Below are 19,928 nucleotides of genomic sequence, written 5' to 3'. Positions count from 1 at the left end.
TTCCTGGGAGTGGGCTCAGTGCCATGGCAACAGGCCTCAGGCTCCGGTCTGGCACCAAGGACAAAGGACTCAGCTACCTTCCACAGATTCTAGCAATGGGGTCTGCACATGGGAAGAGCCTGTGAAGGGTTGGGGTTCGGACCAGGGCCCGAGGCCTAGTTGGGGGGGGGTCATTGGCATCCCCAGATAGAGGCCTCAAGGTTTGTTGGGTGCCGGCCCCCGGTGTATACAACGGGGTTCCGCCAAAGCCTTTGGCCGCGTCATATCCTCCATGTGGCTTCCATATAATGCAGAGGTGGGCCACAAAGTTATGTTGGTTGTCGTGTCTTCTCTATTGGCTTTGATGAATTGAAATACTGAAAAAAGTCATTGAGATATTAGGAAAAAATCATGCTGGTGGCGTCCAGGTGAGCACCCCCGTGGCAGAGGCTCGGAGCTGGCGCCGCCGGAGCCACTTGGTGTGGACCCTCAGACTGCGGGTGATGGAGCCCGAGGCCCCGGGGAGGGCCCGCTTCCAGCCGCCGGACCCCACGCCTGCTGCCATCTTTGCCCAACGTAGCCACAGGGCTGTGTCCGGACTCTGCGTCGGGTTTGGGCCTTTCTGGGCAATGCCACGAGGAGCCGCATCATCCGGGGCACGTCACTGCCATGTTGCCGGCACGGGGGAGCCGGCAGGTGCCCGGGCCTGCTCTGCTTCTCTGCAGGCTTGTCCGGGCGGGCAGGGGGCAGCGCTGTCTGGGGGCGGCGCCCCCCAGGGATGCCCAGAGACAGGAGGAGCCCCGGGCCGGGAGCGCCCGCGGGCGCTGAGGCCGGGGTGGCCAAGGGGCGGTCGGGGCCGGGGGTGAGGGGGGAGCGGAGTCCGGCGAGGGGCGGCCGTGGGGCCGGCGGGGCCCGAGTCCGGCCTCAGGCCCTTGCTCATGGCCTAGCGGGGCGGCCCTGGGCCGGGCCCGGGACCCGAGGATCTTGCAGCAGAAACTTTAAACCGGAGTAGTTTAAGCAGCCGACCCCGGCGTGTGCGGGCCGGGCGGGGCCGGGCGGGGCGGGCCGGGGTCTGCGGGCGGGGCGGGGCTCTGCCGGGCGGGGCCTGGGGGGGGTGCGGGCCGGGCGGGGCTCTGCGGGCGGGACAGGGCCGGGCGGGGCCGGGGGGGCTCTGCGGGCGGGGCCTGGGGGGGTTCTGCGGGCGGGGCGGGGCCGGGCCGGGCGGGGCCTGGGGGGGGGTCTGCGGGCGGGGCGGGGCCGCGGCCTCGTGCCACCCCCCCCCCCCCCCGCTCTCACTGCGCGGCCCCGCCCCCGGCAGCCGCTGCAGCAGGCGGGGCCCGGGTCGGGCGGCGGCGCGCGGCTCCTTTAAGGCGGGGGCCGGGGGCGTGTCCCGCGCGGGCCCCGCCCCCGCCCCGCCCCCGAGGGTAGCCCCGGCCCGAGGGGCCCCGGCGGCTCCAGGCTCCCGGGCTCGGCGGCGGCAGCGGCGGCGGCTGCGGCGGCGGCTCCGGCTCCGGCGGGCACAGGCGGGCGGCGGCGGCGGCGGCCCCGGCCGGGGGGCGGCATGGGCGGCCCCGGGCCGCGCTGAGCGGCGGCTCCCCTCCCCTCCCCCCCGGCGGCCCGCCATGGCCCCCGGGCCCGCGCGGGCCGCCTGGCTGCTGCTGGCGCCGCTGCTGGCGGCCGGGGCGGCGGCGGCCGCGGCGCTGGAGCTGGCGGCCGGGCCGGACGAGGCGGAGCGCGAGCGCGGGGGCCGCGGCCGGGCGCGCTGCCAGGCCGTGGCCATCCCCATGTGCCGCGGCATCGGCTACAACCTGACCCGCATGCCCAACCTGCTGGGCCACGACACGCAGGCCGAGGCGGCCGCCAAGCTGCGCGAGTTCGCGCCGCTGGTGGAGTACGGCTGCCACGCGCAGCTGCGCTTCTTCCTGTGCTCGCTGTACGCGCCCATGTGCACGCACCAGGTGTCGGCGCCCATCCCCGCCTGCCGCCCCATGTGCGAGCAGGCCCGGCGCCGCTGCGCGCCCGTCATGCGCCAGTTCAGCTTCCCCTGGCCCGACGCGCTGGACTGCGCGCGCCTGCCCTCGCCCAACGACCCGCAGGCGCTGTGCATGGAGGCGCCCGAGAACGCCACGGGCGGCGGCGACGAGGCCGCGGCCGCCGCCGCGCCCGCCCCGCCGCCCGCCGGCCGCCCGGGCCTGGGCCTGCTGCCCGCCGCGCCGCGCCCGCCGCCCGCGCCCGCGCCGCGCCCGCCGCCCGCCTGCGCCAACCCGGACAAGTTCCAGTACGTGCAGCGCAGCCGCGGCTGCGCCCCGCGCTGCGCGCCCGGCGTGGAGGTGCTGTGGTCGCGGCGCGACAAGGACTTCGCGCTGGGCTGGATGGCCGTGTGGGCCGCGCTGTGCTTCTGCTCCACCGCCTTCACCGTGCTCACCTTCCTGCTGGAGCCGCGCCGCTTCCAGTACCCCGAGCGGCCCGTGGTCTTCCTGTCCATGTGCTACAACGTGTACTCGCTGGCCTTCCTGGTGCGCGCCGTGGCGGGCGCGCGCAGCGTGGCCTGCGACCAGGAGGCGGGCGCGGCCTACGTGATCCAGGAGGGGCTGGAGAACACGGGCTGCACGCTCGTCTTCCTGCTGCTCTACTACTTCGGCATGGCCAGCTCGCTGTGGTGGGTGGTGCTCACGCTCACCTGGTTCCTGGCGGCCGGCCGCAAGTGGGGCCACGAGGCCATCGAGGCGCACGGCGGCTACTTCCACACGGCGGCCTGGGGGCTGCCGGCGCTGCAGACGCTCGTGGCGCTGACGCTGCGCAAGGTGGCGGGCGACGAGCTCACGGGGCTGTGCTACGTGGGCGGCGCCGACGCGGCGGCGCTCACGGGGCTGGTGCTGGTGCCCCTGGCCGCCTACCTGGCGCTGGGCACCAGCTTCCTGCTCACCGGCTTCGCCGCGCTCTTCCACATCCGCAAGGTCATGAAGACGGGCGGCACCAACACGGAGAAGCTGGAGAAGCTCATGGTCAAGATCGGCGTCTCTCCATCCTCTACACGGTGCCCGCCACCTGCGTCATCGTGTGCCACGTGTACGAGCGCCTCAACCTGGAGCACTGGCGCCTGCGGGCGGCCGAGCAGCCGTGCGCCGCGGCGCCCGCGCCCGGGGCGCGGCGCGACTGCTCGCTGCGCGGGGGCTCCGTGCCCACCGTGGCCGTCTTCATGCTGAAGATCTTCATGTCGCTGGTGGTGGGCATCACCAGCGGCGTGTGGGTGTGGAGCTCCAAGACGTGGCAGACGTGGCAGGGCCTGTGCCGCCGCCGGCCGCCGGGGGCCCGCGCGCGCTGCGCCAAGGCCCGCGGGGCGCCGGGGGGCTGCGGCCGGGGGGCGCCGTGCCGCTACAAGGCGCCGGCCCTGGTGCTGCACGCGGCCAAGCCGGGGCCCTTCCCCGAGGGCCCCGCGCGCCTCTAGGCCCCGGACTCTATTTAATGCTGTAATTTATTGCGAAGCCCCCCCCCCCCGAGGAAGCGGCGACCCCCCCCCCAATAAACCGGCCCCCAGCCGCGTGGCCCCGCTGCCTGCCCGTGCCCGGCTGATGCTGGAAACCAGGCTGCCCCCGGGTGGGGGTGGGGAGAGGCCCAATGCCCCCGGGCGGGTGGGGGCCCGGACGTGCCCCCCCCCCCGTGCCCGGCCTCGCCCAGTCACCGCACTACAAGGTCATGGGCACCCTCGGACACGGGAGGCCGGAGCTGGGCCCTGAGCCCCGCCGGAGCCGCCGCCATCTCCTAGTGAGGGTCTCCCCGGCCCCCCGGCCCCCGCACCGACCACCTCCCCAAGGTGACAAAGCCACAAAGGTCCCCGGGCGCTCCCCGAGCCGGGCGGGCCTGACTGACCCTCCTGGGGAAACAGCTCGCCCCCTTCCCCCACTCTCCCTGGGCGCATTGCCCAACGTCCATCACCCCCATTCAGGAAGCAAGAATGCCCTCAGTTGGGGCGGCTAGGTGGCACAGTGGACAGGGCACTGGCCCCGGAGTCAGGGCCTCCGACACTTCATAATGACCTGGCCGCTTAACCCCACGGCCTTGCAAAAAACTTACCAAGAATGCCCTCAGGTCTTCAGGACACGGAATGGGTCAATGGGTCTTCTATTCCCCCCAGCCCCTATTCATGCAGTTTGGAAATGGCTTTGGCTAGAGGTGGAGGGGAAAGGAAACTCCACCTGAACCCTAAGGTCAGGAAGGGATATGTGGGGGAGACGGAGGAAGACTCTAAGGAGCCCAGGCCAATAGGGAAGCATCTTCCCACAGCTAGGGAGCTCCCTACCTCCCGTGCCTGTGCCCAGACATGGGTCACCATGTGTATTTTGGCCATGGAAGGGGCTCACCTCAACACCTAGGCTGAAGGTTTCCTCTTCCCTTGCCTTCTGCCTTTCTATGTGACGAGGCGGCAACCTCCTCGCCAGCCATTCTGTTGTCCTGACCCCCCACCATTAATATTTGTCCCAGAAAAACAACCCAAGAATTGGTAGTTGCCAAATGCTGCTTTTTTGATAAGGACGAAGAGGAGGGGTGTGTGCTTATGGTCAGTGGAACCCCTGGAGTACAGCTGCTGATCTCAGGTCAGGGATTGAGGTCAGAAGTGCAGGACCCCCTCTTCAGAGAAGTAGAACCCTCAAGATGGATCCAACCTCAGTCTCCAGGATTCGGACAGTGGGAATCGATCTTGAACTGGAGCTGGCGCTCTGGGAGGCTCTAGCCTGCAGTCCCTTCTCCCAGGACCCCACGATGACCCATTTCATACCTGCTGAGCCAGTGCCAACAGGAGCCAAACCTCTTGAACTGGGCCCTTACTGTAGAGACACCCTGTTCCCAGGATGGGGCTACTTGGGAAGGGTCTGCAGCTCCAGGCTTCCCAAGCATCCTCACTGCTCTTGGAGCCCCAACAAAGACCAGTGCCAAAGCATAAAGGTTCAAATGCCATCTCTTAAGTCTGTGTCATCTTGGACAAACACAATCGTTAGACCTTTGTTCTCACATATAAATGAAGCTAATGCTTTGACCAGATGGACTACAAAATTTTTTAATGACTGCTGGTCCCATGAATGGTCCCATTCATCTACTGTGGCTACCAAGTTGTGGGGGAGGGAAGGTGCACAAGTCCCCCATCTCCTTCAGTCCAGAGGGAGAGTGCCTTAGCTCTCCTTTAGAGATCAAACTCATTAAAGATGGTCACCCACTGGGGAATACTTTGCTGCCAAAGGTCACCTGACAGCTGCTCCGGAGGTGGCGACAAGCAAACCGGCCCAGAGTGGGATCATACCCCCCAACCTCATTAGCAAAGCTCAGACCAGGCCTTTCGGGAATACACTCAGGGATTTATGGGAAGTTCAGAAAGAACCTATTTTTAAATCAGACAAATGTGAGGATGCTGCTTAGTCGCCCAGGAGGCCCCAGGCCAGCTAAGTCCGAGGCTGGGGCCCCTCATCTCGTGCTCCTAGCTTCAGCTCAGGTTCTTCCTCTCCGGTGCTTTGGAGAGGTGAGCAACGCACCAGGTAAACTTTCAAGGGCTAATTCAGTCAGCATCCCTTGGACACAGTCCACACTTTGCCTCAGTAGTACAGGGAGAGAGAGGGTACCTACCCCCCACTCCTCCCAAGGTCACTTTCATTCCCCAACTACTAAGTGGTTGGTGCCAAGCTTTAGGGGACATAAACTGCCCCAAGAAAACTTCCCCAGAGCCACCTCCAGGGCCTTACTTCAGTAGAGGAATGGCGTTTTTTGTTGAGAAAAACAAAGACTTCAGGACAGTCCAGTTAATAGTGTAACTTAAATGGTTTAAAATCCCAGCCCAGATTGCGCAGGACATCAGAGCCCTGTGCAGGAAGGAAGGAAGGAGAGGTTCAGAGCGGCCCACAGGCCTGACCCTGTGGCTAAAATAGACAACGACATCACCTCATTTGGCAAGCCAAGTCTGCCATCGGCCTGGGTCACCTCCACCACAGGCCTGCCACCGCTGAAGACCCTCGAGACTAGATGTTTTTTTTTAAACAAACACAAGTACATGATGTTTATTGTTTAAAATTCCAATTTATTACGAGCCTGGTCTTTGGCAGGCCCTTTCCCTCCCGAATGACAATTTTTTAAAACAAAAAAAACATACAATTCGGACGTCACTGAAGCAACATCAGATGCTCAATATTTAACAAGAGTTGGGCCTGCGGGGGTGGGAGGTAAGGCTGTGAATACTGGTGCCAGGAACCACCGATCCACATCAGCCACCGGGAACCAGTCCCCCACACATCCTCCTTCTCTGCCACCGAGATAAGATATATAGGGACACACACCTTGCAGTTTGGTAGTAAAGACTTTATTCTCAAATCCTAGGCGATACATCACTTTTGTGGGTTTATTTAAATAGGTACATCTGAGCTGCTGGGCTCAGTTTCCAAATTCAAACTTGATAGAAAAAAAAATTTAACCCTGTTCTGTAATTTTTTTTTTATCAAAGTTGGCCATAAAAGGGAATCAAGACTACAAAGTTTTGCCTAAATACAACAACTAGGGCTAAGGACTCACAGAGGAAAGGGCTCTCCATCTGGGGGCCACTGAAATGCTCTGAGTTCTCCAAGTTGGGAGTCTGGGGCCTCAACACTTGGCAAGAAGGAGCTGAGGGGGGGAGTAGCATTGCTGTCAGGGAGCAAAGACTAGAGCCCCCCACCACCACACACACACACACACACACACACACACACACACACACACACACACACCATTCTGGCTTTCAATGAGCTGGGGAGGGGAGGGAACAAGGATTAAGCAAACACAGCTTTCATATAAATTGTCCTGTACATGTGCCAAAGCAAGACGACAGAATTATTTTACAAGGTGTCCTTTATACAATATCACTGCTGAAACAAGCAACTTTTAATAACTAGAAAAATCAATTTTTAAAAAAGTTACACGTTCAAATTCTTCCCGCTTTGTCCTGCTCCCCAACCTCTTCTGGCTGAGATGGGCCCGGGGCCCTTCCTGGGGGAGGGGCCGCAGCATGATCCCGAGCCGGCCTGTGAGCAGGAATCGCCAGTCCTTTGATAGTGAAGTGCCTCAACTGGATGGGGGTGGGGGGGGGTGGGAGGGAAGGAGGGAGCGTCCCCTGGAGCCCACCAAGATCACCTCAAAGCCAAACTGTTTCATGATGCTGGTGAAAAATGAACTGACCTCTGAATGGGGGGGATGGACCCACTTTTACTGGGGGCAGGAGAGAGTTGGGAGAGAGGGTTCCAAAAAAAATCAAGACCATATAAATATATATATATATATGTATGTGTGTATATATATATATTTTTTAAAATCAACAGCCCACTGGCCTGGTTTCTCTTGGTCCTGTGTAGCAGAGCTGGCCCTCCCCAGGGTGAATGCAGGGGCTCGGCTTTGCAGGCAGCTGAGGAGGGCATCGAGGCCCTCTCTAGCCCCACCCGGAAGGCTGAAGGGGGGGGGAGGGCAGGATTCCCAGGACGCTTGGGCAGTTCACTGACTTCCCACAATGTCGCCCCGGCGGTGAGAGCGCCCCCCCACCCCATGCATCCCGGGGCACAGAAGCCAGCCTAGTACCAACATTGCCTAACAACATTTATTCTATCGGAAGCAGGTGCTCTCCCAGTAGTGGCAGTGGCAGCAGTGAAGAGACGCCTCTGAGAAGGGCCGCTGCCCTCCCTCTGAACCATCCCTGGGAAATCGGGCTCAATCTAACCCACCCGCTGCCCCGACACTGTCCCGACCTCCTTTTATTTCTTCCTCTTCCGCCCCCGGGAATGTCCCAGCGGCTCTGGGTCACTGTCCCCCACTTCCTCCTCCAAGGGCTGGTCTGGGAGCTTCTTGCGTTTCCTTCGCACGTAGGAGTGGCCCGGGAGGTGCTTGTGCACCAGGGCCACGAGGCACTGTTCCGTCTTCGCCAGGCAGGCCAGCACGTGGCTGCCGTGGCAGTTGTAATGCTCCGCGTTGGCGAACACCTGCTTCATGTCGGTCAGGAACTCCTGCACCGAGCGGTAGGCGCCGCAGGAGCACTTGTTCTTCATCGTCTGGAAGTCCATGGGGTGGCTGATGACCTCAAAGTAATCCTCCGCCTCCTCCGTGGTCACAGGCTCCCTGGGGAGAGGAAGCGTCAGTGAGGGAAACCCAGAGGAGCCCCCCATGGGCCCAAGGGGGTGGGGGAAGGGTGGGGTGCTGACCTGAAGGGCCAGCTGAAGCGGAACTTGATGAGCTTGGTGAGGATCTCTTCACACTTCTGCAGCTCCAGGGTCTGCCGGCGAGAGCCCCTTTTGGTCTGAAGCACCTGAGCCCAAGCAGAGGGAAGGTGAGGCAGGAAGGGAATGAGGTGGGGAGAGGGGAGTCAGGCAGAAAGAAGGGGCTGTGTGTGATGTGTATTGTGTAGGGGTGGAGGACTCAGAGGTGGGACAGTGCGCAAGAGTCCTAGATGAACAAGTTTGATCCTTTTCTCTTCCCTTTCCAATAAGAGGCCAGAATGCTCCAGCAGGAATGAGGAGCATGGCCCAGCCCAGGAGCACAGCAACAGGTTCGCCCCCATCCACTTTCCCTGAGGAGCTGAGCCAGGGGAGAGCTCCATAGCCAGATAGAGCCGATGGCCCCCAGGCCTTTGCCGTCATGGAGAGAGCCCCAAAACCGAGAAGAGCTGTCCAGCTCCAGAGAAAGGGCTGACCAAGGCCCCACAGCCCCTCCAGCCCTCCCAGGGTGGTGCTAGGCTGGGGGGGGGGGGGGGGGTGGGATGGGACATGCAGCACTGACAGTCCCAAGGCTGGGAGGGTCCTTTCCAACAACTGTCAGAAAGAGGCCCAATGTAGCAAGCAAGGCATGACCGGCATTCTCAAGCTGAGCCCCAGCCCCTCCAAGCCCCCTAGAGACGGGGGCTGCTATTTAAAAACAAGCTGCGGACAATGTGGGAAAGCAAATCCAGAGGGATGCCGGGCATAGCTGGGTCCTTGGAAGGCCATAAGTCCCAGCTGGCCCTGCTTGTAGTTCGCCGGCTCCCAATGAAGTAGAGGGGGGGAGGGGACTCCCCACCTGTCCCTGAAAATAGTTCAAGCTCACCAGCTCATCCACTTCGGCGTCCTCTCCAGCCAGGGCCCTCTGCCGGGGTCTCCTGGGAGGATGTAACTTCTTGCCTGCCCGGCGGCCAGGCCGAGTCGTGGAGATGCCACCATGCTTGCCTCGGGCTGGCTTTCGGGGTCGTACTAATAAAAAAAAAAAAAGAAGAAAACTGTGGCTTTAGAGCCAAGAATCTGGATGGCACGGGAGCCCAAAGGCTGGGTCCCTCCCTCCCCTTCTCTGTAGAAGGAGGTGGGGTGGGCGCTGCTTTTCAGAAGCTGCCAGAATTCCCACACACCCCCATTCCAACAAGTTATTCACCCACTCCATGAGCAGCCACGGGAGCTCTTGGGAAACCTCGTTTGCTCACAATCCCCTTGGAACGCAGAGCACTATCTTGAGGACCCTTGGGCAAATGCCAATAGACCCAGAATTCCCTTTCAAAGAAACCCAGCCCAACAAGAGGCTGAAGGAGGCAAGCATCTTCTACTGAGACTAGAACACAAGGGGCCACCAGGCTGATCTCAGTCAAGCTTTGTCCTCCCCTGTCCTGAGACTCCTAACAAGGAGGGGGATGAGTTTGTTTTTTTAGTTTTAGGGTTTTTTTGTTTTTTGCAAGGCAATGGGGTTAAGTGGCTTGCCCAAGGCCACACAGCTAGGTCATTATTAAGTGTCTGAGGCCAGATTTGAACCCAGGTACTCCTGACTCCAGGGCCGGTGCTTTATCCACTAGGCTACCTAGCTGCCCCTGGGGATGAGTTTTAAAGAACTAGGAACTAAGGCCCTGAGCAGAACTTCCAGAGGACAGACTGAGGCAACAGCGTCCAGCTGGGGGTGGGAGGTGGTCGTGGGACAAAGATGATATTGATGCCATAGAATGTAGTCATCAATGGCCAAAGCAAGCAGAATCCTGGGAAGCCCTTCACAATTCACTGCCAACCCCAAAAGGGAAAACATTTCTGGGGCCAGTGATTCTGTTACAACCTTTTACATCACAGATAAGCGTAAACTCCTAATAACCATCCTCCTTCCAAATAGCTAGTCTCAGAATCTTGTGGGGAAATTGGACAGCACAAACTAGAATCAGCATGGTGGGTTAAAAGTCATCTGAACAGACTAATATAGGGGCAAATTTTTTCAGACTGTCTAGAACAAAAGGGATTTGGCCTTGAGCGCCCTCATTCCTGGCCACAAAGAATCAAAGCCATGATAAACCAGTCAAAGTGCCATCTGCCACCACAGGGGGAAAGACTTGCTCACCGAATCCAGACAAGAGGCACACTCAGCACCGTCTATCCATAAGAGGTCAAAGCCCCTGTTTGAGGGGCTAGGGTAAAACATTTCTTAATACTCAACATACAGCCCCCCAATGCTGACAGCTCCCCCTCACACCCAGCCCCCTTTGACATGAGGCCCAAGGTAGCTATAACCATGACCCACAGGGAGTAGAAAGAAAGAGAGCATGAGTACAATCAGGGTGAAGGGCTCCCTGGTTCTCAGGGCAATCTTTGGTTATGGGAAGTAGAAAGTTTTAAATTGGACAAATGAAATCCAAGTTCAGTCTTGCATTCAAAAACTCACGTCGAACTCCAGCCACTTCATAATCTTCCTCCTCCTCCTCCTCCTCCTCTTCCTCTTCATCCTCCTCTGAATCTCCCTCTTCTCCATCATCCTCATCATCTGAATCTTCAGTATAATTCCTATTTGGGAAAGAAAGGTCATAGGGAGACTTGGATCCAAACTGAGCTCCAAAAGAGGACACAGGCCCTGGCAGCATCCACACTGTGTACATATTTATCCAAACCATCATGAGTGAGAATTGAATTTGACCCAGGATGGCATGAGTTTGGCATATTAAAGGTGAAGACTGCAAGTTGACAGGTGCTGGGTCACCTTGATGGTTCTATCCCAGGAGCTATAAATAAGAGTGGCAGGTGACCTACAGCAAGCACCAGTCCACCCACATCATGATTAACAGTCTATCCGGAGACAAGGATCACACAGCTCTGACCTCATCCTCCTCCACCACCCCCTAATCCTCTCACCCTTAGGAGTAACAATGGCATCCAATCAGAGCTGAGTGAGAATTTGCAAAATGAAAAGTTTCTGGAGCCAGGATCTATTTGCAGGTCAGGGCGCTGTACTCAGCTCACTCACCTGCCCCTACAGCTTCGTCGGGAAGTAGCAGGTTGGCAGGCTGGGCACTGCCACTCTCCCTCTGGAATCTCATACAGTGCTGGCCTCAGACAAAACAGGTGGAAGGCTTTATTGCACTCATCACACAAGATCAGCTTGTCATCTTCACCTGCAAAACCCCGACCCAAAAAACAAACACACCACCCCTGTTATGTTGTCTGGTGGCACAGTAATGGACATTCAGTCTCCAGGAGAGGCTCCAATGGAGCCCTAGTGGAGACTCCTGGGAGGGCAGAACATTCTACTGGCTGACCAGGTGGGAAGGGGCAGGGCAAGGCAAGGCAAAGCAGGGCTTGGCCAACTCCATGAGATGGCAAATCCTTCCTATTTTTGTGATTCACAACTTCATGGAGTTAGAGCTACAAGAACCTGAACTTGCCTGCACACTGAAGGGCAAGTCAACTGATTATTAGTTTCACTTTTTCACCTTCATAAGAATCCCTGCTAGAACCACACGTCCTAACCTTCCCATTGCATCAAAGGGGCAATGAAAAGTGTCAAGAGGCTCAATTGTTCTTAAGAGTGGCCTGAACCAGTCCCAGAGGCAGCTCAGGGACCCAGGGAACAGACACTGGATCCAGTCAGGCAGGGATGACAACAACTCAAAGAGTTTGACTGAAGCCATTGAGCTTTATCCCTGGATTTTTCTCAACAAATTCTATAGCTTCATTTCCCTGCCAGATGCCCACAGGACCTGGGGTTCAATCTCAAGCTGGTGTGAGGGGATGGCCAATGTCAGGCTGGCCAAGTTCTGTGTCTCAGATCCTCATTTGTAAAGAGAGAGAGAGAGAGAGAGAGAGAAAGAGTGAGAGTGCCTCTCAGCATCTGACTCCTGCTAAGTTACTACAAGGTCACCGTGAGGCCATAGTGGCTTGTGTCACGCTGTCACACCTTTCTTTCGACAGACTTTGCATCTGGCATTCTCTGCAGACATGTCCCATTTGATACAGGCATCAAGCATCCCAAGAAGCACGTGCATTCGAGAGAAGGTCTGGGCCTCTCGGATCGCTATCTTCCATTTCTCCAAGGCTGAAGCAACCTATGAATAAGGCAGAGAGGCCTGAGGACTGGGCCCTGAAGAGCCCCTCCATGCCTCCCAATTACCAGGAGTATACTTGGGCAGGACCTGCTTCACCTTGGCTTTTGCCCCTCAAAACTTTAAGCCTCAGAGGCCCTTTCATTAAGGGCCCCATGGGCCCCTGCACAATTCTTTCTGCTTCCTCCACCAGCTGCCAAGGTCTGGAGAGGGTCTGGGGGTCAGGGGAAGGGAGGAGATCTGCAGGAACTGATTCAGAGCAAAGCAAGCAGAACAAGGAGAACACAGACATATTGAAAAGTCAAAGGCAGATCCCCAGCATTGAAGCTGGACGTCCCTGAATAAGCCTGGGCCAAGGCAAGGCTATTTTAAGGGGTCCTGCTCTCGGTCTGGGCCACGGATCTTAAAATAGAGCTGTCAGTGACTGGGGTGGAGCAGGGAGCACTCAGTTGCCCTGCATGCCGCTAGCCATGGGGGTGGGGCGGGGGACATAAGCACATGTGCTTACCTATCAACCACTGAAGTAGAGGCCCAGATGGACCCACAGAGCGGCAGACACGAGCTGGCCAGGCTCCGTGGGGCTGGCTCTCAAGGGCCACCACCTCTTTAGTTCAGGGTGACACCCCCCCCCCACCCCCATGGGCACACCCAAAGCCTATTTCCTAGAGACCCAGGCCTGGGGTGACTCTGCATGGCCAGCAGTGCCCTCCAGCGGACAGAGTAGGTAACTGCATGGGCACCGGTCAAAGCTTGGGCTCATCAAGGACAGGCGGCATCAGCAGGGGAAGAGGCCAGGCCTGGACCTGGCCTTTCAGAGTCCAGCTATAGCCAGGGAAGATGGGGCCGCTCCACTCTTTTGTTTGACCCCACTGTCCTCAAGAGATCCATCTAAGGGAATCAGACAATGATATAAAACCTCTGGTCCAGCCCCTAGAACCACATTTTCAACCAAACAAGAGAAGCAGCCCAAGTCTAGAAACCATCGCTCACAATCCCTCTTGCAGTTCGGCCCCTTCTGAACAAGCCCCTCATGAAGTAACCCAGGGTTCTTCCCCCAGAGAATGTGAAGAATGGAAAGAGTTAGGCTGAGAGACCCAGGAGCAGAGAGGGAGCTTACCCCAAGGCCCAGACTGGGCTGGACCATCCAGGCATGTCCCACCCCTGCACCCTATGAGGAGCCACAGGCCCTGGCTGTTGCCCAGGAAAACATTCAAGGATTTAGAAAACATGGTTTTTGCAAAAAGTCATCAATTACCAAGGAGGCGTCAACAGGGAGGGAAAAAAAGAGATGCCCAAGTTACTTTGGTGGAAAGCTGTAAGGAATGCAGACCCCAACTGGATGCGCTTTGTGATGTTTCTAGTTTTCCAAGAAAGCTGTCTCCCTAGTCTTGTACTGTGTATCTTGGTTCCAATGGGTAAAGCCTAGGAGGGAAAAACCACCTCATCTCCTGTGGCCAAACATGGGCACCAAGTCTTAGGGAGCAGAGAATTCTCCAGTGGCTGCTCTGCCAACACAGACAAGAAACAAAGAGGCTGGCTCAGGAGAGCTCAGAGGCCAGAAGAGCAAGCACAGGGCCAGGAGGGTGGACTCAATCTCTTATGTATCAAGCAGAATTAGGAAAAACAATCCTGTGAACTCTGCATCGGTAGGAATGCCATCGGACAGCCCTGACAGTTGTTGAGGTTCACCTAAAAGAGGATCCAAAACATCCATACTAGCTGGAGGAAAAGTGCCCTCACTCGATGAGGGTCAAATCACCAGACGAAGAGAACTGTCATTAAACTACATTTAGAAACAGTCCTCCCAGCGGGGGGGGGGGGGGGGGGGGGGGGAGTGTAAAGATGACTTCCATCACATAGCCCAGAAAACTGAGGCCCAAATGGTCCTAGTCTTTAAAGGGTAGTCTTTGCCACAATGCAAAGGAAGCCAAAGGTTGACTTCATCTATAAAGAGGAAGGGCCATCAGTTCAATCTGACAATCCCCAAGTCCCCCTCCCCCAACAGCTCCTCTCCCACATGGAGCCTGGCATACTAGCTGTTACTAAAGTACTAAACAAACTGCTCAATGTAACTTGGACCTGCCCATTTCTTCCCCTGCCCTGCTGCATTTGCCACAGATGACAGGTAGCTCTGTGATGGATAAGATCTTTGACTTCACTCACTTCCATGGGGTTCAATCACCATTTCCCCCGGCAGAGCTCTCCTACCAACTTGCCCCATCCACATCACCAAGATGTTGGGCTCTATTTCACCTTGCCTGCTACAGAGCTCTTACTTGGATTTCCCACTTGGACCCTTTCTCTTCACACCCAAAAGCTCCCTCTCAACTGATGGTGCTCTCTTGCTCTCAATGAGCCAGCCTGACCTGCTGCTTCCATCTTGAAAACATCTCAATCCAGCCTTTTCCCAATGTAACCCTAACCCTAACCCTAACCCTCCTCCGGGCCCTTGTTCTCCCTGAACCCTCCTGAAGGAGGCTCGGAAAATTTTCAAGATTCAGTGGCGCCTCCTCCTGTGCCTCCTAGTGACATAAATGGGAAATGGAAATAATCTAGGGTGGAGAGAGGAGAGCTCCCATTCTAACTGCATGAACTCCATGCCTCCTTTGACATAAATGGAATTTTAAGTAAACTTGAATTGACAATGAAGTCCCCTGCTTGGTATCACCAAGACAGCTTTCAAACAACAACCCCCCCCCACCTTGGACAGCTGGTGCTAGAAGGGGGAGAAGCAAGAAGGTAGCAGGAAAGAAGACCCCTGAGGGAATGATGGTAGAGATGAAGCAAGAAAGCACAAAGCACTTAAGGCCACAGAGCGTCCAGGGGACACTGGACAAGGGCAAAAGGTCATTCCTAATCAGTCAAGGAAATAGCTCCCCAAGGGCTGATACCTTCGCTTCTTCTGCCATTTTCTTTTCTTCATCTACTTCTTCAGTCTTTGCTACTGAGTCTTCTTGGTGTTTCCTTCTCTTTTGTTTTGGAGCCATGAAACCTTGAAGAAATTTCTTGATGACACTGGCCTGAAGTGAAATCACACACTCCCCAAAATCCTTTAGACTCTCCAGAGAGAACACCTGTTGAGAACCCCAGAAAACCAGGATGAATAGGAGAAAGAAGTCAACATTATTCTCAACCAGGACAAGTTCAGTTTTAGCCAAACATAGATGTTCTATAAGCTCAGATGGAAAGTTGAGCCTCCTACACCGGGAACCCAAGAACTATCTGAGACCAGGTTCCATTTCCCAAAATTTACCCACAAAGCAAAAAAGTCAAAAGGATTTAAATAAAGCAAATTCTTAAATGATGCAATACTTCTAAAACAGGACCTTCCCATAAAGAGGAATCTCAGCAGATCCAACAGGTACAGACAACTCCCACTTGATGTTTGTCCTTTGTGGTTGAAGAAGACCCCAACATCAGGGAGGTTGTGCCAAGACAAGCACCTGAATAGGATCTGAATGAGGGGGGCTGTGCTACATACATCACAGCCTCACTTTCTCTTCAGGAGCTTCCAGATCCATTGACCAGATATGAATCAGGATCACTTGGAGATGGTCTGGGTGAGAGGTGATCAGATTAAAAGACTTGCCCAAAGTCACATAGCTAGTAAGAGTCAAATGTCTGAAGCTGGATTGGAACTCCAGTCCTCCTAGTACCAGGACTGGTGGCTCTATCAACTGTGCCTAGCTGTTAGGGCAACCTAGCTGCCCACCTTGTAACAAGTTAGATCCTGACAGAAGGAAAAGTGCCCCAAACTTCAAACTGGTCTGTTTGAGTACACCTGCTGAATTTTCATTTGCAAGTGGACAAATGACCAGGATTTCCTCCTTCAGACCAGTTCAGTGAAGCTGAATCATGCTTATTCCTGCACAATTTCCCCCAATGGCCATCTACAGGAAAAGAGCAGACAAACATAGGATACCCTGATTCAACTATAAAATGGTAATGGCAGGCAGGCAGAATGTACAAAAAAAAGATACAACTGGCTAAGAAAGCTTGATGAGCAGACATAAATGTCAAGCCTTTCAAACACCAGCTAGGAGAGGAGATCCACGAACATTTGGGGATATTCGTAACAAAGAACTGCTCCCACATTGATCTTTCCTTGCACATCTACATACATGGATCATAAAGACTCTCGGTGTCACCTCTGAAAAAGGTGAAAGAAAAAAATGGCAATTCCAAGCCAAAATTTTCAAAGAAATTCCGAGAAGGAATCATTTTCTGCATGCTCTTACCCTGGCTTCAAACTCTGATGTCTCCTCGATGTAACCAAGGCCACCTTTCTGCAATCGAGTCGCCACCTCAATGAGGTCACTGCGAAGGAAGTTGAGGAGCTCCTGATTGCCGTCACAGGATTTCAGACCCAGGTTCTGTTTGCGGGCTAGATGGATAGAATGAGTGATGTCTTGGTATCTGGAAAAATGGGGGAAAAAAAAAGTCAAAATATGTGAAGTTTAGAACAGCAAATGTCACCTGCCACAAACCTATGCTAGTGTTGAAGTAAATAGTCATGTGTGTCTGGGCAAACACTTTCACAAGTAAAGTCACCAGAAACCCTTTCTGGTAAGACTCCATGCTGCCTTATCTCTGTCCATTCTTGCTATACCTGGATCTATCTGTATCAAGGAAGGAGAAATTCTCTGCTATGTATCCAGCTGTATTTTAATACAATCTCCAATCAGCAAAGTCACGTATTTAATCAGCTGGCAGCAAGCACAGATTAGTCCTGTTGAAGGACTTGAAATGTGGCCCAAGGTGAAGGATACACCAGAAGCTTCATTGGACTCTGGCTCAAACCTTAGTTTAAACCATGAAAATAAACATGCATCCAGAAAGGGAGGGGGGGGGGGCGCGGAGAAGAAGATACACAGACACAGATGTATATGGATGGAAAGTCATCATTAGCAAAAAAAAAAGCCTTATGTTTCTTGATTCCAAGCAGATACCTGAGAAATGAGTTACCGTGGTCAAATGAGACTAGAGCTTAACAACAAAGGGTTGGCAGACCAAAACTTCCTATGGCAATTCTGAACAAAGGCTCTCTGCCAGACACCTTGATAGGTAAAAGGGGGCCAAGTCCAACCTTCAATGTCAAATGAGTGGTTCTGAATACAAACTTAACACACAGTGATACAAACAGAAGACATTCTTAAGAGCAGCTCTGTCCGATGAATGCCAAGGAGCTAGGTTAGAGGCTGGGAAGATCTCCTCCCACAGTGTTTGTATCTAAGGACAAAGGCCCCAGCAAAGGGAGGCTCATTTGTCATATTTACCTCTTCTGCAGTCTCTCCTTCAGCTGGCTTTCCCTTATTCCCTGAGGGTGGAGGCAGTTCAACAATTCGTCCAATTCCTTTTGGCTATCACATAAAAACCTGCAGGACAGAAAAATCTGAATCCTGGGAAAAAACGGAAAGGGACAAGAAACCACAAACCCAGGACCAGGCACTGAACTGTTGCCCAAACCAAGGGTTTCAAAAGACTCCATCCCTGTATTTCTGATTCTTTAAGAATAACAATGGAGGCAGCTAGGTGGCGTGGTGGATAAAGCACCGGCTTTGGAGTCAGGAGTACCTGGGTTCAAATCCGGTCTCAGACACTTAATAATTACCTAGCTGTGTGGTCTTGGGCAAGCCACTTAGCCCCCATTTGCCTTGCAAAAAAAACTAAAAAAAAAAAGATATTTGCAAATATGCTTATGTTGGCCCTGAAAAAAAGCAAGTAAGTTAGGAGAATAACAATGGAAAACCCTCATCCCCAATCTGACTTCTGGGTTGCTTTTTTTTTAAAACAAAACCACTGTTGTTTTTATCAGTGTTTGGATATGATGAACTAACTGAACCTCAAGACTAGATGAGCATTCCTTTCTCACCAGAGCCTACTGCTTCTCAAGCTATCCAGAAATTACAGCTCCCAGAAAAGTTCAGATGCCACTGCCATCAATTACTTCATTTTTCATTAAGAAAGGAAATGAGGAAAGGAGTGGTGTCCAACCCAAACCATCACATACCACAAATTCTGTCCTTGCTTGGGCACAGTGCTCTCCACAGAGCCTTCTGCTGTGCACCCAGGATGGGGAGTCACGCTGGAATGCTTCCCTAAGCTTGCTTTTTTACCTAAGAAAAACATAAACAGGTTAGCTCAAATAAGGCCAACTGTCCTGACACCCTTCTTTTCTATACTATAATCAGACGCTCTAATATTGAAGACTTATTTCTGTGTCCAGATCACTTCTTAGCATTTCCTCATCTGCTCATCAGGGATCATAGTCCTTGTACTGTCTGCCTGCCATGGAAAGTGCTTGGCTCAGAAGGAGGCCCTCAATGTAAGTGAATGAAGTCCAGTAGCCAGAGAGATGATAGAACACTTCTATTTGCACCAATGTAGAATTGGAATCTACTTGGCACATGTGGCCAAGGGCAAGAAGGGGGCTGGGGCTGAGGACGTCTGTAGGTAATTATCCCTGAAACATAGGAGCTGGTCACTCGTTTGCAAAGGAAAAAAAAGGGAAAAGGAAAGAAATTGTGCTGCTAATTCGTAACTCTTGAGAATGAGAATTTCTAGGCTTCTGATTCAGGGACTGAGGTGAGAGAGTAGAAGGATGAGATTTGATTTGGACTATATAACAGAAAAATAAGCCCTCATACAAGCTTCTACTTTTTCACTATTATAACGTTCAGATTATCAAGAGAGAATAAAAATGTTTAGAATCAACCAAAGTGAACATTTCTAGTAAAGAGGCCAGGGTTAAATCTTTAAAGAATTCTGGGGTGGCTAGGTGGCGCAGTGGATACAGCACCAGCCCTGGAGTCAGGAGTACCTGAGTTCAAATCTAGCCTCAGACACTTAATAATTACCTAGCTGTGTGGCCTTGGGAAAGCCACTTAACCCCACTGCCTTGCCAAAAAAAAAGAATTCTGGTCCCAAAGCAGCTCACTTTTCCTTTCTGATAGTTGAACAATTTGGGCCATTTCTCGATCTTCAAACATCCTTTCCTGGCCTACTCAAGTTCCTATGCCTAATGATTTGGTCTCGACACTTCTCAGAAAATGTAGCTTGTCATCTTCTGGGACTTCCCGTAATACTTAAAAGAAATACATTTTGTCCACAAAGCACCCCCCAAGTAACATGACGTATTTCAAACTGGAAACATCTAGACAACTCAGCATTTTTAGAGACAAGGGGCTTGATGAGTTTACACGATCTGCCCACGTCACACAGATAACAAGAGGCTGCACTGCCCTAGGAATCAGAGGAGCAGGTTCTAGGACTAGTTCTAGTGACAAAACTGGTGACAAATTAGCTCCTAAATCTGATTTAGTTACATCATCTGAAGGGAGGAGAGAAAGAAAGACAGTGACAGGGTAACCACATGAACCCTGAATCTACAATCACCTATGAAGATAACATGCTGCTGTCTTATCTAGCCTGAATCATCAGAATCAAATGGCAAAGTGTCAGAGAACCACTTGTGACAAATAAAAAAGGTCTAACAAAAGGATCAGCTGCCAAAAGTCTTCCAATGGATCTGAAAACACTCACCAGAGAGCTGGATTTAAACAAAGGAGGGAAAGAGGGAAAGGTTACAAATATAGCAACAGTTACGTTAGGAGGGATCCTGTTATTTCTGATCAGAAAC

At 54.3% G+C, this 19,928-nt stretch overlaps 2 protein-coding genes across 4 annotated transcripts in view; one reads left to right on the top strand and one right to left on the bottom strand.

The window, feature by feature from the left end:
* Nucleotides 1-1,601: 1,601 nt before the first annotated feature.
* On the top strand, nt 1,602-7,078 carry FZD9 (frizzled class receptor 9). The gene is given in 2 exon segments (XM_074189432.1): nt 1,602-2,997; nt 3,000-7,078. Coding segments are annotated over 2 exon segments (1,824 nt in total). The 3' UTR covers nt 3,428-7,078.
* BAZ1B (bromodomain adjacent to zinc finger domain 1B) overlaps nt 6,862-19,928 on the bottom strand; it is a 58,220-nt gene continuing 45,153 nt past the window's right edge. For all 3 annotated transcript variants that reach the window (XM_074189429.1, XM_074189430.1, XM_074189431.1), the window contains 10 exons: nt 18,300-18,405; nt 17,566-17,664; nt 16,528-16,705; nt 15,181-15,363; nt 12,145-12,292; nt 11,215-11,362; nt 10,639-10,757; nt 9,061-9,203; nt 8,184-8,287; nt 6,862-8,100 (listed from right to left, as the gene is read on the bottom strand). In XM_074189429.1, the coding sequence (XP_074045530.1) occupies nt 7,740-8,100; nt 8,184-8,287; nt 9,061-9,203; nt 10,639-10,757; nt 11,215-11,362; nt 12,145-12,292; nt 15,181-15,363; nt 16,528-16,705; nt 17,566-17,664; nt 18,300-18,405 (1,589 nt within the window). In that variant the 3' untranslated portion in view covers nt 6,862-7,739. The remainder of the gene's footprint in view (nt 8,101-8,183; nt 8,288-9,060; nt 9,204-10,638; nt 10,758-11,214; nt 11,363-12,144; nt 12,293-15,180; nt 15,364-16,527; nt 16,706-17,565; nt 17,665-18,299; nt 18,406-19,928) is intronic.

This window comes from Macrotis lagotis, chromosome 5 (assembly GCF_037893015.1).
Source record: "Macrotis lagotis isolate mMagLag1 chromosome 5, bilby.v1.9.chrom.fasta, whole genome shotgun sequence".
Taxonomy (NCBI): Eukaryota; Metazoa; Chordata; class Mammalia; order Peramelemorphia; family Peramelidae; genus Macrotis; species Macrotis lagotis.
The sequence above is the reverse complement of the archived record's forward strand: the minus strand, read 5'-3'. Positions and strand labels throughout refer to the sequence as shown.